At 46.1% G+C, this 17,180-nt stretch overlaps 1 protein-coding gene across 1 annotated transcript in view; it reads right to left on the minus strand.

The window, feature by feature from the left end:
* The window catches only part of LOC147453706 (uncharacterized), a 67,774-nt gene that overhangs the window by 8,947 nt on the left and 41,647 nt on the right, over positions 1-17,180 (minus strand). The window contains exon 2 of the mRNA XM_086517182.1: positions 16,150-16,267. Within this exon, the coding sequence (XP_086373308.1) occupies positions 16,150-16,267 (118 nt within the window). The remainder of the gene's footprint in view (positions 1-16,149; positions 16,268-17,180) is intronic.

Here is a 17,180-nt window from a genome sequence, read left to right on the forward strand (position 1 = left end):
TTCCATCCAGAAACCTGCACCAAAAATTAGGGTTAAGCTCTTTCCATAAGGTCGTAGCTGACCGCACCATGGTCCATAAGCTCTTAGACAATGTTCCTGTGGCGGTGATGATAGTCCCAAGATATAGCAATCACATCGAGCCTCCGAGATTATCAACAAGAGACACCTACCGAGAGATGTCTAGAAATTTCAAATTATAATCTGCTAGGGTTTCCATGGCAAGCATTTCAGGATACCCCACTCTGCCAGAAGTTGCACTACGAAGGAAGATGTCAAAAACCATATAACTCGGTCAAAAAATTTCTTGAAAACTTGCCAAGTCCTTGGAGTGTGCGGCTTGGTAGTTATAGGCATCAACGTCTGCATGGCACTACCTCTGAGAAAAACAGTGACTCGAAACAAATCTAGATCCTTCTCTTGCAAGTGATCTTTACGGCTTATGTCCTGTAAGACATGAGCGGTGAAGACGGGAGCACGCCCAATGCGCGATGAAGTAAGGGTGGGAGTGGCTAATAAGTCCGAGGTCGGAGCACGAAGCTAAAATTTCCAATGAACTTTGGAAGTGCGATCTTGCTCTGCCTGCTCTTTGGTAGGACCGGTATGCTTTTAGAAAGCACACGCCTGATGCTCTGATACCACTGTCACAAGACGGGCACCACGTCCCAATAGAAAAGAACAAACTGGACAACTTGAAGCACTTCAAATAACAACAACTGAATTGAAAGAGAGAGACGACACGCGACACGCAGTAGCGGAATTCCACCCCAGAGAGTATTGGCCCCAAACCTTGGCGCCCCTTTCGGTATTTCTTTATAGTGCATCAACACAATACAAGCCGGTACTTCAGACTCTGCACCTTCTCCAGGAAGCATTCCAAAGAATGAGCCAATGGCCTCATATTTAAAGGCCCTAGGCCCCAAAAGCAGTTTATATGAAAAGCTTCAAACTCAAAAGCTTCTGGTCCAAAAGCAATGCCAAATAGCTGTCAGCTTAAATCACAGAAATCCATACAACTGCAACGTCAACAGTCATCACAAAACGCGGAAATCCATAGAGCCTACCACGTCAGCACTGTCAACGTAATTTCTAGAGCCTCTGTACAACTACCATGTCATCAGTTCGACGATGTGTGTGTGAGGGTCCAGCTTTATTCTAAATGCTTTTATGTCACTTGGGCCCCATCGGACGGGGTCCCATAAGTTGGTAGGACTTCTTCTTCTGCTGTTGCTTGTCTTCTTAGGGTTAGGCCCCTTGGCCGGGGATCTGCAAGTTGGCTCCATTCTTCAAGGCTTGACACGTTAGCAGTTTGTGACATCCCCCCTTCTTGAAAGAAAGTAATCGTCCGCGATTATAGCATATATGCAAAACAACTCAAGTTAGCTCAAAAATTTCCGAGGGACAATCAGTTTGCTCTTTTTTTTTTTGTTAAGGAGTTAGCTTCTCCTCTCGGCTCTTTTGTTCAGGAGTCGGCTTCTCCTTTCGTTCAGATCGGAACTCTTGATATTCCAGCGTAGTAAAATTAGCCATCACACCCAGACCGCATTGATCTTCCACCTGTGTCTTGATGCAATAAGATTACGTGCCAACGGAAAGGAACAGGCCAAACAACTTAAAGCACTTCAAATAATATTGAATTAAAAGAGATGCACGACACACGAGACAGGGAGTGGCGGAGTTCCACCCCGAGAGACTTCCAAGGCTACAAGTATTCCCACAGTACTCATTTTGGTTGGAGGCACTCGCTTTTTTTTTTTGTTAACCTTGCTGATATAAGTTACAAGTGGTAAACCTCAAAGCGAGGAGAACCCATGAAAAAGAAGAGATACAAAAAGAGGAGCACCATGAGGCTCCGAGGGGCCAGGGCTAGAAATAGTCAAAGTAAATCCTAAATACATCGAGAGTAATGTCCCCAGCATCGTAAGAAAAATGCACCGCTTGGCCAAGCGGCAGTTTAAAATAGGAAAACAGATCAACATCAGTGCCGATGTCGCCAGATGGCCAACAAAACCCAAAATCTGACCCAACCAAAAAAGACTGCAAACTAAGACTGCGGAGACTGAAGCACCCCAAAAGCCAAAACCGTCTGTGAAAAGTACTAGAAGGAAAAGGGAGCCAAAGAGTAGCCGACACCTGCTGAATGAAGGATCTGGAGTAGCAACAACCCCACAATAAGTGTGGCACAGTCTCCTCAGCTTCACGACATGTAAAACAACGAGAAAGTGCAATATGTTGTGCATGCAATATGCTACCAACAAGTAAAACTCCCACCAAGCAACGCCACAAGAAAATACGTTGCTTCAAAGGGAGATGATTCTGCCAAATGCTAGACAATGTTCGCTTCCACCATAAGGATGACTTGGAGAGCGACCACAGCTGATTACCGTGACGCACAATCCTCGCATCAGATTGCAAGAGAGCGTAAACATTGCCGGCTGAAATGCATTCCAAGCCTGTATTGGCAAGATTCCAATCCGAACAACGGGAATCTCCATTCAAAGGAAGAAATCAGCAAGCATCCTTTGAATCTCTCGCCAAAGAGGAGAATAATGAAGTCTCAATCGAAAACGAGACACGCATCAGAAGCCGTTGTGAAGAGAAAGCGTCACTCCAATGCAGACTCTCGAATCGAAGGGAATTACCAAGAGAGGATTGTCGGCCATGCCATTCCAAATGAGAGGTGATAACCTTCCAATCAACAATGAGAGAAGAAGTAAAGGGACATCCATGAATGTGCCCTTCAAGCTTGCCAAAAAATGACCTCCATTATGTTGGTTGCCAATGACCAAAGGATGGTGTGACAATATACGCACACAAATGTGATGCCAGAAGTGTCCAAGGTTGTCGTTGTTCCACCAAGACTACTACATAGGTGAATTTAGCAGATCTCGATAAGCTCTGTTCGAAGGTGCTTGAGGCAATGCATGAAGGCCTTTTGTGCAAAAGTCTGCAGACGGATTGTTAGGTGCAGCGGAATGATTGTTTGCGCTTTGCTCAAGATGAGTGCTCAGAACTGTGCTCAAGGTTCCTTTTAGTTCCTATGGAAGGGAGAGCCTTCCGTTTCTTAGTGGAAAATGCTGTGATCACGAACAAAGTGAATGGACAATGTGGGTGCAAGTGTATGAGACTGAGAGATAGAGAGAGAAGAGAGTTACGACACCAGAGACGTTGTAAAACCCTCCTCCGAAGGCCCCACTCTCGTCGGCGAGAGTGGTCTACTTATGATTGCACAAAGTAGTACAATGCGTATGCAATGGACTGATGCAACTTGGTCTATGCCGAGACGACGACGGTGGTGATGACGACGACTTGATGGCTGAAATCTGGGATCTTCTATCTGCTGAATTTCGGGACTGTTTCGGTGGCTGAAAATGACTGTTTTGGCTGCGTTTTTCAAGGCTAAAATTGGGGGAACTGCTGCAACCACTTAGGCTGAATTCTGTTGCATCTCTATCTGCTGAAATCTGCGTATTTGTACTGCTGAAAATCAGCGTTTTTGTTGCTGATGTCGCTGGCTGAAAACACTGAGGGTCTGCAGGTGTGGCTGGCGTTTTTGGGCTGAAAACGCTGATGATGACTTGTAGCGTTTTTGGTTGAAAAACGCTAGGGCTGGCCACTGCTGGCGATGGGAGGAATCTGCAATTGCTGGGGGTCTGGGAGATGAAGGCGACCATGCAAGAGGTGGAAACGCCAGGAAGGGGAGGTTGGTCTAGTGATTGAAAACGCTAGGGGTGCTGAGGGGGGGTACTGCTGAGAAGTTGCCTGTTGAGCGGGAAGCTCCTGCTGTCTCTTCTGCCAGAAAGTGCTAACTTGGCTTTGCTTATATATTAACTTAGCAAAATTGCCCTACCTACTTTTGTTGGAAAGTCACTTAAAAATAATAAGTAAAAATACCAAAAATAGGGAAAATAGGCTAAATGCACTGGAAAATTCCCCTAACTGAATCTGATGGATTCTGAAGGGAATACTGATGATCATGTTGTGTGCAACCAGAGGATATGCATCTACACTCAGTGATGACTGGGCATGCACGGTCTACGAATAGACTCACAAAAGTGCCAGATCACTACTAATCTAGACTTGACTCGACTGACTGAACCCTAATTATGTTGTAGTTTGTCCACGGACACATAGGGTTGGATGTGTCACGTGGCACGGATCCGAAGAGCTTTTGCAAGCCTTGAGAAATCGAGCAATAGCGTTCTCACTTGCAGTAGGTATCGCAATTTTTTAAATATTACAAAAGGACAAGCAAGGCAAGGTTCGTGTGTGAAGGTAGCACTAGCCATACGATAGTGCAAGGTAGTAGGCAACGCTGGTAGACTTCAAAGCATAGAGCAGTTTTTTAATCAAAACGGATGATGGCAAAACAGCAACATTGGTGACTTTGCAGAATAACACTACACAGAACTCTCTTAGTAGCACCACTCCTTATTGTTCATTATATCTAAGAATAGGGTTAGTGGTTAGTGATGGGCGGCCGGCCAGTTGGCCTGAACCTTAACAATCTCCCACTTGAAGGCCAACGTGGCCCAAGTGGCTATAAGTGTAAGGGTTAGTATTGACAACTATACAAGTGTGAAACATGACCATAGCTCCACCCTACACCCATCATCTCGATGCAATGTGCAAACCGCTCTGAAGATAGACCCTTTGTCAAAGCATACGCTGGGTTCTCATCCGTGTGGACTTTGGCTAACTCAATGCGTTTGCTAGCCAAAATATCCCGTATCACATGATACGTGACCTCAATGTGTTTCGATTTGGAATGAAACACTGGGTTCTTTGCTAACCCAATCGCACTCTGGCTATCACAATGTAACACTGGATTTTGGTGTGTACCAAGGTCTCCCACTAGGCGAGATAACTACACAGCTTCCTTGTTGGCACTAGAAAGTGCAACGTACTTGGCCTCAGTGATGGAAGATGAAGTGCAATTTTGGAGACACGATCTCCAAGAGATTGCCACTCCAACAAACAAGAAAACGTAGCCAAATGTGGATCTCCTAGTGTCCACATAACCCGCATAGCCAACTATGGATGCATCGCTATTCCCGCCCCCCCCCCCCCCCCCCCCAAGAGACTTAACAGGCATAGATCCGTATAAGTCGCTATAAACAAGATCTAGAGGGCTTCCTAAATCCTTGTCTAAAGGCGAGGTGGTCAACCTAGTCTGTTTTCCATAAATGCAATGCACACATAAAGAAAAATCAAAGCAATCTAACACGGGGATATAACCAAAACGCTGTAGTACCTTCATTCCTTTCTTACTCATATGTCCGAGCCGGCTATCCCACAACTCTATAGATGGCAGCTCGACTACACAAATAGAATTCTTTCACTAAAGAGACATAGAGTGAATACAATGAGCCAGACTTCTTGCCTTTAATAAGTATGACTAGGTTTTCTTTCTTGATTATCCAAGAACCATGTGTGAAAATAGTAGTGTAACCCAGATCGTCTAATTGCCCGACAGACATCAAACTCTTTGTCAATCTGGGTATATGTCTGACACTTAGCAGCATAAACTCGGTGCCATTACGCATACAAAGTTTTATGACCCCAATACCGCACATATCGAGCTCATAAGAATTACCCCAACTTCACTGTACCATCTGTGGCAGTGTATGTGGAGAACCACTCCTTAAGAGGAGTCACATGAAAGCTAGCACCTGAGTCCACTATCCAATTCTGAGCATAACACTCGTCAAGAGCTAACAAAGCATCAGGACTCAAGTTTCAGGTGAAGATCAACATATTTGATATCTTCATCACATCGGGAACAGTCTTAGCAACTGGAGACTCAACAACATTAAGTTCTTCTATCTACATAGTGCTCTTAGGTGTGTCAGACTTCACTTTTTCTTTGCCCTTTTCACTCTGTAATACACGACAATCCTTCTTCAAGTGTCCCTTTTCATGGCAGTGAGATAACATTCAACGTTCTTTACGGCTCTTCCATGACTCTTGCTATGATTGTTCTTGCGATCCTGAGAACGACCGCGACTACGACCACGCTGCCTTCTTGTCTTGTCGCGGCTGCCACTAGCCATATACGCATCACCATGCGCACTCTCATCTAGAGACTGATGTCTAATTTCCTCAGTGAACAACGCACTAGTAACGTCATTGAACACTAGCTTCCCACGAGGTGTTGAGTTACGTATGGTTGTATTAAACGTATATATGACGATGCAGCAAACATAGCAAGAAGATAGCCTTCATCTCATCATCAAAGTTAAGACCTTTGGAAGTAAGCTGCAAAAAATCATTGTTGAACTCATTCAAATGAGAGCTAACATTGTTGCCTTCTTTCACGTTCATGCGCATAAGTTTCTTCATGAGAAAGACCTTGTTTGAGGCACTTTTACCATCCCATGCTGCACATAAGGCATCCTATAAATCTTTGGCATTGGTCTTATCCATTATTATGAAGTAAACGGATTCACCAAGGTGCAAGCGAATGGTCGCCATAGCACGCAAATTTAAATCTTCCCATTGATCATCAGTGTAAGCATTCTCTTTTCTCTCACACAATGGCACTATCAAACCTTTATTGATCAACACATCGCGTATACGCTACTTCCATATTGCAAAGTTTGTGCCATCAAACTTCTTAATGTAATACGCATCCTTGTCCGAAGCACTACTAGCAGCCATATTTCAGGAGAATGTGACCAAAAGACTTATGGCAAAATTTCTGGGAGAATTTTGACAGAGTTTTCCCTGTAATAACAGAACCAAAATCTTGAAAACAATAGGCAGCAAAATCATTGTGTGAATAATCAAGCGTCCCAAGAATATGTATGAACAAGTCGCAGGGAAAATCCGACAGTCTTGGGGAGCGAAATCTCAACCCAAAACGGATGTAAGACAACGCATAAACATAATCAAATGCTCTCAAAGCATGTATTGGCATAAAATGGTAGCATAAACACTAACAGAGCATGGATGACCGCCAACTCGGTGTCAAAAACACCTATACCCGTCTACACATATCCCATGGCAAGGCCACGAATAGGGATCTTCAACAACCTAATCGACCTCACACTTGGTAACCTTCGCCCCAGTGCTCGACTTCAAAAAAACCTCACGCAATGACCCTCGCAAAAGGTTATGCACACTCAGTGACTAGCCACAGTCTCAGAAAGGGCTCTTTCCGAGTCTCAGAAATGGTTGGGTAAATGCCAAAATATCAAGCCAAATCGGCTCCACAAGCGACGTACAATGGCAGTAACCGCAACTCAACGTACACGTAATGGTAGTCATTGCTAGTGTAGCAGGATTTGAGCACAAACAGGTGCCAAAAAGGTGCAAGCAGTCTGTACTTACACCTCTCCCTGCGGGGAGTGAAAACCGCTCTAAATAGAGCAGAAGCACTCGTAAGGTGCTAACACGCATGAACCACACGCATAGAACGAATGTCGGAAATCTCACACTGAACAATGTAAACCCTATCAAAATCTGGTGAAATAGCTCCCACTAAAGCCAGAATCTGTCAATTTTAGCCAAGTAGACTAAGCATCAGCACAACTGGCGTGCGTCAATGGGGTTCGACGCCTCGCATAAGATACCAAAAACTATCTCAAGTACGCAAAAAAGGAACAACACGCTCTGTCTCTACAAAGACCAAGCGGCTCCGCAATCAAAGGCCCTATGAGGGGGCCTGTACAACAACCCACGGGTATGTAAATCCGCTCAAAAACTGCTTGCAAACCATTGGGATAGTCAACCCTGCTGAATGATGATCGACTACCCAAAAGACCAGCACATTCCCCAAACTTCAAGCGCAACACCACATCCTGTTTCGAACGATGAAACTCAATGCCAAAGGGGTGCCGAGAGAATGTGACACTACTCCCTAAGTATCTGCTCGTCGTTGTCGAGATAGGTGGATGCCGGGAAAGTATGTGTAGCCGGGTGTCGTCGATGTCGAAAGGATGCTTGAGGTTGTCGGAGCCAATGTCGATCAAGGAACGTCGTCGATCGCCGCTTCTTGTCACTCTCCAATGCACCTCAAGTTCTTCTTCTCACCAAGAGCTCCACCAAAACTGTGTCCCTTCACCTCTCCTCCTCGCTACCTTGCTTGCACTCATACACGCTCTCTGCACTACTTGTTAGGTGTTGATTTTGTTGTCCAGACAGATCACCAGACCTTGTGATACTTCAAAGTTATCTAAAAAGCATATGTGATGGGCAAACATTCTCTCTATGTTCCAGTTTCAGATTCTTGGGCACCCATTGTATCAGTGATCACACATACCCCACACAGTTCCAGCTAGTAACACTTCTAGATTCAATTTAGTATCTCTTTTTTTGTACTCAGACATGGTATCGGATTCATCAGTATGTAACAGATTGGTCTCATAGGTCATTTGGCCTTTTGAAGTCGTTAATATATCATTTCAGTTCTCTCTCTCTCTCTCTCTCTCTCTCTCTCTCTCTCTCTCTCTCTCTCTCTCTCTCTCTCTCTCTCTCTCTCTCTCTCTCTCTCTCTCTCTCTCTCTCTCTCTCTCTCTCTCTCTCTCTCTCTCTCTCTCTCTCTCTCTCTTTTTGGAAAAATCAGGGCTGTATATTACTGAGTACAATATAATCCCCAGCTGATGCCAAAATAGCCTATCACGTGGGGTGTACAAGCTGAATGTAAGGGTGAGAGCCACTATAGTGGCAACTCGACTAGAACAATCTCATGGTGGTCTGTATGATGAGTGGAGGAGAAACCACTGAGGAGGTGCATAATGCCATGTAATCTGTCCACCTGTAAGTGTGAAGAAGAGTGGAGATCGAGCCCAACGCCGAAGGAAGTCAAATCGACGAGCCTCGGCTGCTCTAGATGTACTTGAGGAAGAATCCCATTGCCAAATGAGGGTGTGAATGATGTCCAGCCAAATGGCAGTGAGGGTATCCGGAAGGAGCTGTGGAGCCGCACTGAGAATGTGAAGACAACGAGCTCTCCAAACATTCCATAGTGCAATGCTAGTGATGACTGAGAAGATTTCATCACGTTTTTGAGGATCCCCTTGCCAAGCAATCTGTGGTAACATAGCCAAAGTCCCTCGCCAATAACCAATCGAGGTAAGCATAAGAGCTGGATCTGTGTCTGAGCCCTCGTAGAAAAGATGCGGTCCGGGCATCGGCATCAACCAGGAGACAGATCCCCAAGTGAGAAATCCATGCTGAACACCAGCTCTGCTAAGTAAAGAGCAAACTGCTAGCCACACTACATGAGAAGACGAGCATGACCAAAGACAGTGTGCAGGTGACTCAGGTAGTCGCAAAGGACAGCGAGTACATAACGGATCATGACCCATAGAAGCTAGCCAAGTCCCAACTGGAAGTCCTGCATGTGCAATCATCCACATGAAAAAAGAAATACGACGAGCCACATGTAAATCCCAGATGGCTGACCAAAACTGCTGTAGATAGGCATGGGAGAGACCTGAATGTAACCAGAAACGCATACGAGTGGGCTGCTCTGGGTGCTGTCTCATCAATGCGAATCTTCCAATTCTGACAGTGTACTCAAAGAATGATACATGTGCACCGGTGGGGTTAGAGTGAGGCCAATGCCACTCTCCTGGGTCCCAATAAAGCTGAGATAGGGCACGACCCTCCCACACCCAAAGCCTCCAAAGTGCAACATCAGCGGAAGCGAAACGGGGGTCAACACAACGACGCGTCCCACGGGAGCCAACTACTCGTATGGCCTCCCATCGAGCGCCGCGGGAGACAAGGTGCGGAGGTGGTAGCATATGTCAATCTAGCATGCATCCCCGGAGAGTAGTCAGTCTCAACTGTGAACAGCATGGTGTCAAAACGAACTAATAAGAGAGTGCTCTGAGCAAAGAGGCCTTCCCAGCCACAATGTGGAGGCATCTGAACCGTGCCTCGCATGACTGCGTCCCAGTGTGAAGGAATGGCGCAGTCAATCTCAAGCAGTCTGTCTGTTACCCCGCGACCAATGCCATAATGTTCTGCCACAAAATCTGCATCCAGCATACGTGTCTCATGAAACAACCGCATAGAGGCAGCAGGGCCAGTGTCCCAAGCAGCCCAATCAATGTGAGTCCTCTCTCCACGCTGACAGGGTGGATTAACCGAAGAATCAAGAACTGCATCATTCCAAATGAGAGGCTGGCGCTCAATCTCTTCACGACATGAGGGAGGTGAGCATATGATAGCTCGTCGCATGGATACCCAAATCTGAAGGAGCGATCGGATGAAGGGTGAGAGAGTGCTGGTGCACAAGGGGGCATCCGTAAAGAGAAAACGATATCCTGTTTGCCAAGTATGGCCATCTCTAGTGCCGAGGCGTGGAGTCGCTGTGGAAAGAGCGGCCTGAAGAAGCATCTTCCAAGGTTCTTGGCCGGGAAAAAGACCCCGAACAATAAGCTTGGTAAGAAGGGCACGGCTCTGTAATTCTGGATCAATAATGCCAAGGCCGCCCGCTGATCTAGGACGAATAATCGTGGACCAGCGAACTCGAGCACGAGTATCAGTAGTGTGCCACTCCATAAAAAGTTTCGCACGAGTCTGCGGAGGTGAGCTATCACACCAAAATGTAGCATCCAACAGGAGGCCGTATACCATACTGTAGCCAGAATGACCTGGTTGGCGACCAATGCACGGCCAGCCAACGACAGATGACGTGAAGACCAATGACATAGCTTCCTGCAAATAGACTGTAGTACGGGTGCAAACTGCTGCTGTGAGGAAACGTCAAATTCAACCTGAAATCCCAGATATCTGCATGTCTGACCCGGCTGCAACCATGTGAAACCATCAGTTACCCCCCAAGTAGGTATGTCATCACTGCCCACCAATAACCCATAGGATTTATGCAAGTTAATCCGTGCACCACTGGCAATGCAAAAAACCTCCAGGGCCTCCCGCATGGCATCAAGAGCTGCTAGCAAATAGCGCAACATCAGCATAGTGTCATCAGCAAACTCCTGATCAATAAGGTTCGGAGCTGAAGGTACTGGCATGGTCAAGCCACGAAATGCATGACTCTGAGCACGAAGAAAGTCGGACATAGTCTCTCCTACAAACAGATACACATATGCTGCTAAAGGACATCCCTGACGGACAGATCGAGAGAGCTCAAAACTGCGACTGACACGACCGCCAATAGTAATAGCACTGCTGGCAGTCCTGAAGAGGGCAGAAATGCCTGAGATCCATCTCGAAGGGAAACCCATCCTGGCTAATGATCCTTCGAGAAACTCCCACTCAACACGATCGTATGCTTTCTCGAAGTCAAGGATGAAAAAAGCGAGAGGTTCAGAAGATGATCTGGCCCACTCTACTACCTCATAAAAAGTGAAGATATTATCCAGTATGCATCGATCCATGACAAAGCCTGTCTGAGAAGTATGAATAATATCTGGTAAGAACGGTCGCAAGCGATGGCTGATCAGTAACGCTAATATCTTATAGACCGAAGGGAGTAGGGTAATAGGTCTCCACTGGCGGAGCTGAGTGGTGTCACCCCCTTTCGGAATAAGAGATATGAGACCTGAACAAAGATCCGGATGCATATATCTTGATGCAAAGATATCCTGACAACCACGAAGCAGTGGTATATGCAATACATCCCAATAAGTCAAAAAGAAAGCTCTAGTGAGGCCATCCTCGCCTGGACAAGAAGATGGATCTAGACTCTCGATAGTAGCATAAAGCTCTGCAAGTGTGAATGGAGCCAACAAGATCTCTGCCATAGTGTCTGTACAACAACGTCGGATGTGATGCCAGATCTGCTCACGGGCAAGTAAAACCTCAATAGTGCATACATCAACAGTGAACAATGCCTCAAAATAATCTGCAGACATATCAAGAATAACATCAGGATGCATATGAAGTGTTCCCTGAGTATCGCACAAAGTCCGAAGGGTGGTGCCAGGAGGGCGCTCTTTATGCGTAGCGAAGAAGTTCTTATTCATTCGATCAGCTTTAGCTATCCAATGAGATATTGAAGCATGATGAGTGAACTCAGACCTAGCCTCCTATACGCAACGAATTTCCTATGTGAGCTCTGTCTGTCTAGCAGCGAGATAAGCATCCTGAGGCCACTCCTCAAGCAAGCGTTGTGTGGAACCAAGAGGAATGTGGAGGTCAGACTCGCGTACTCTCAACTGAGGATAAATAGTAGCAGTTTGATCACGGCAGTAAATACTAGACTGAGTAATGCAATGGGCAAGGAACTCTCCAGGGGGACCACAATAAGAAGCACTCGTGGACCACAAGTCACGAATCTGCTGCTGTAAAACTTCAGTGGTGAGAACATTGTCAAGGATGCGACAGCCTCGTCTCTGTGTAGAGGATCTAGTGAAAGAGATAAACAATGAGATGGGTAAATGATCTGAGAGGCTGGTCCCTCGCCAAATAGTAGTAAATCCACCTAGAGCTGCTGCCCAAGGGCCAATGTAAAAACGATCAAGTCGCTCTAATAATCTTCACTGCTGTCTCTGAAACCCCCATGAGTAATGAAGTGTAGCAGGGTGGTGACCAAAAGAAGGTATGTGCCAGGCGTCAACACCTTGAATAGCTAGAAGAAATCGATCCCAAGCTGGCTGCTCATCGGGAGAAATGGATGATAGAACTGGAGGAGTGATCGATCACCAGTCAGAGTCGCTCTCGACGTTGTTGAAGTCGCCTCCAACAACCCAAGAGTCTACAGCAGGTAGAGCAGCAACCAAGGACGACCAAAAAGTAGCTCTCTCCCGAGGAGTAGTGGGTGCATAGACTGACATAAAACCAATGATAGAGTCCCGAATCCGGATAGAAACATAGACTGCTCTGCCAGCGACAAGGGTGCCATGCTGCTGAACTGATGCCAAGTAACGTGGCCCCACTGAAATGCATACATCGCAACTCTGTCCATGAATGCCCAGAGCAGGCTCCCAAAAAGTGTGAGCGCCCGAGGGCTTGAGATTACCAAAGGGAGTGGCAATCTTATGCTCCTGTACTAGTAATATATCCAAAGTGCCTACTACATTTGCATGTAAATCTCTGCGAAGTAAAAGCTTACGTGAACCTCTTACCCGAGAAGTCTGTAAACCATTAGCATTCCAAGAAACTACATGTAAATCCATAGTCTGCATGAAAGAATTGGTAAAGCATCTGACTAACTGCGCATCTTCTTGGAGGCAGCTGGGCCATCCAAGGGGTGAGCTTCGGGCAGGAGGAAAGCAACCCGCAAGCCCTCTCTAAAATATGGTGTCTCATTGCACCAACTGCGGACCTCAGCTTGTTTACATTGCATTACCGATGCTGCAGCTTTGACACCCCAAATGCGCATAGACATAGGAAGCACCACATCTGAGGATACATGAATGATCATAGGCAATGAATAGCAAGCATAAACATCACTCCATTCCATAGCACCAATACATGAAGGGAAGTGTGGAGACAATACATCCGGAGCGGAAGTAGACAACCATAAATGAAGCTGAGCCATAGTTTGTGCATGCACAAAATGCAGAACCTGATCCTCGGACCATTCCTGAGCTGCATGGAATGGAAGGAAAAAGAAATGGGTAGGCTGAGAGCGATTGCCTATTAAAGAGGGAACACAACCGGGCTTGTGATGCATAAGGTAGAGCTGCACCCGCAATGGTCCTTCTGAGTCACCGCACATTTCAGCCCGATGAGTGCCCCAAGAAAGAGGGCAAGAGCTGAGAAAACTGCGTGGGACGTAAGTATGAGCGGCTGAGGGAGGGGGTGGACCAGAAGGTGGAGGGGGGGGAGTAAGGGCGAGAGGGAGAGGAGGAAAAGGGAGAGGTAGTAACGGTGAATGATCCATCTGCATGGGAATAGGAACCTCGGGAAGAGGGGAAGGAACGGGCAAGGGAATGGCAAGTGAAGGAGGAGCTGGTAGCAGAGGTAAGTGATCCTGGGCTAAAGAAGAAGAATGGCGAGGAGAAGCAAGGCGTAAGGGAGTGGCGGAAACTTGAGAGGGAGCAGGAGAGTTAACACTGGGGGCTACATGCGGTGTGGGTTGCTGACGAGGACGGAAGGAATGGTTACGACCCACTGTCTGCCATGCAGTCTCAGTAGGAATTGAAGCAGAGGGGGGAACATGGAGGGTTGAAGCTCTGGGAGCACCCCGTAGGCTGTTGAGGTGCTCTAGTAGTAGTAGTAGGAACCGGCTGTGGACGCTGAGCATGGGTGCCACGAGCCGACTGTTGTTGTCGCCGATGTCGTGGCTGAGTGGGGCAATCATGAGCCAAGTGTCCCATCTCGTGACAACGTAAGCACTGTCCTGGGCGGCCAGTGACTACCATTCGGCAAGAGTAGTCTCGATCACGCACAGCCACAGTAACTGTATCTGGTAATGAAGTATCCCCAAACACTAGGACCTGAATGCGAGGTGGACCAGATGAGAAGATGCAGGATCCTGGAACTACTGTGCCAAAATGAGCAATCATCTGAAGGAGGTGCTCATCAATAAAATGGAGAGGCATATCCGGGAAGGAGAGCGTCAGAGGGAATCTGGGAATAAGATGTCCATTGTCAAACTCCTCAGTAGTAAACTCGGGATACCACCTCGTCAAGTATATCATTCTGCGATCAGAGAGTATCGGAGAGCGAGCCAGGAGAGCTGAGGCAGTGGCGGGATCTGAAAGACGTACCATGAATATGCCTCTGCCAAGGAATGTAAGCTCCGAGACCCGTCCCTGAGTAGTGCCCAATGCAGTCTGACACCAATCACGTATAGAAGAGCGAGGTGGAGACTATCTAATCATCCGGCCAACCAAGGCATGCTGTGCCAAGTGTTGAATTTTGGAGTCAATGCGTGTCAACAAGTCACCAGTACAATCCACGCGACAGGCAAGTGGTGATGGAGCGCCGTGTGTAGCACTCAAGACCGGCAAAGCCGCCATGAAGAATGGGCGAGACTGGCAAACGGGAAAAGCAAGACCCGAAGTGAAGCTTGGACTCTTTCTCTCTCTCTCTCTCTCTCTTTCTCTCTTTCTCTCCTTCCCTTGCAGGCAGTAGAAAGATGCACGCAGTGAAGGTTTCAAACAGGTAGGGTTTGCGAGCTGTTAGGGTTTCGGGGAATTAGGGTTTCACGGAATTAGGGTTGGCAGATGGGGGTTGTTAGGGTTAGGGTTTCACGGAATTAGGGGTTGAAGAGGCGGGTTGCAGGTACTCGCAGGCTGTGACGCGCAGGACAGGCAGAGCGTGCGCAACAACAGGTTGAAGGCAGATCGCGTGGCGGCAGACTGCAAGCAGAAGATCGCGCGACAGCAAGCTGCAGGCAGTAGGGTACGGGTTCACGGCAGGCTATAGGCAGGAGGGTTCGCGGCAGGCTGAAGGCTGCAGGCAGGAGGTTACGCCTCTCTCTCTCTCTCTCTCTCTCTCTCTCTCTCTCTCTCTCTCTCTCTCTCTCTCTCTCTCTCTCTCTCTCTCTCTCTCTCTCTCACACACACACACACACACACACATAAAGTTCAGTGATTTTGAAGTTTCCGTTCGTGTGTTGCTATTGATTTCTCACTTGGAGTGTCCAAGCCTGTTACAACCACCAGTAGGTGACTGGAGGAGAGTCTCCCTATGTCTCTGAATCTCTAGTAGGCCTGGCTGTCTCTTGTCTCTCGACTCTAATAGCACTCAAGAGTGTGGGTACTCTGTGGACAATCCTGGTCTCTTGACTCCAATAGCACTCGGAGAGAGAGAAAGAGAGAGAGAGTTGGGTACGAACATGACAATCCTTTTTAGTGTGCGAAAAATTTTACTAATTATTTATTAGTCCATATCTTGCTTCGTCGGAAGTTCTCAAAAAGGCCATTATGACCCACACTTTAGTATCTATAAGTTATTTACAACCTTGATTATAATGGATTATTTTTCTCATTTTGTATAAAGTCTTCTCATTCAAGTTAAGCTCACAACATTTAGATGCAATATATTAGTGATATTGGTAACCACCTAGTTCATAAATGCATTAGTCCCGCATTTTGTAAGAAGCCTTCACGTTGATGTTAAATTCAACCTTTGGATGGCGTATATTAATGATAATGTTAATGTGCAATTGTGTTTGACCTTCCCTATAATGAAAACAACTAGCACCTTGTTTCTAAAGAATGATACAAAAACTGTTACATAATGGCCAACAAGAGAAAACAGATGACAAAATTAGAAACTAACCTTTTTTCAAACCTATGCAATCTTGCTCTCCCAAGTAGTGTAGTCGACACCGTCTACCCCAATGTTTAGGACTAACTAGAGTGATATTGATAATGTCCTCGTCTTCATTTATATTTATCTGATAGCCATGAACCAAATTATCATGAGAAACAATCAGCCTTCCCACCTGCTCAAAAACAGATTTACAAACTAAAAAGGGCTTTAACTGTACATAAGAAACAACGAAGGGGTTGAGAGAATCATAGTTACAAGCAAGTGGTTAAAAATATCATAGCTAAAACTCTAATATTAACGTGACAACAAGACTTTCACATCTACACACAATGATATTCAAAAGACAACCAAATCTCAAGCAAAATATTTCGAGCACAGAGCACTAACTGATCCACCTAAAATTTAGCTTTAGCTCTCCAAACAAAAGATAGAGCCATAGACTTGTCACATCTTACATGTTCAAATGCGCTACTTTGAAAGAACCAAACAAGAATGTCCTACAGGGCCAAGGGGGCCCACAGGCACTCCTGTTGACTTTACAACTAAGTGGCTTTGATAGCTCTTCTCACAAAAAACAAGTTTACAAGGTCACTAACTGCACTTTGTCCAAATTGTTATAATAAAATGTTGATGTGGTTTCATGGATTTCAGACACATTTGGTCATTAAAAATCTTAAGGATAATGATTAAATGCAAAGAATGTGGCATAAAAGCGTTACATGCACAATGGTTGTATCACGAGGAATGACTATTGTCACGTCATACACTTAAATAATATTCACAAGAAAACAAGATCTCAGGCAAAAAATTGTGTGTAAACACCACTATTGATCCACTCAAAATTTAGCTCTAGCTCCTCAAACCAAAGATGGGTCTGCAGATGATACAGCCGATACGCTTGTCATATCATATAGCTTACATCGTCGAATGTGCGAATTGAAAGAACTAGACAGCAACATACTACAAGGACTCCTTGTCCACATATGCTCCTATTGACTTAATAGCCAAGTGGATTCAGCAACTCTCCCCACAAAGAA

The sequence above is a fragment of the Adiantum capillus-veneris genome, chromosome 7 (genome assembly GCF_014529385.1).
Source record: "Adiantum capillus-veneris isolate H3 chromosome 7, ASM1452938v2, whole genome shotgun sequence".
In the NCBI taxonomy this organism is placed as follows: Eukaryota; Viridiplantae; Streptophyta; class Polypodiopsida; order Polypodiales; family Pteridaceae; genus Adiantum; species Adiantum capillus-veneris.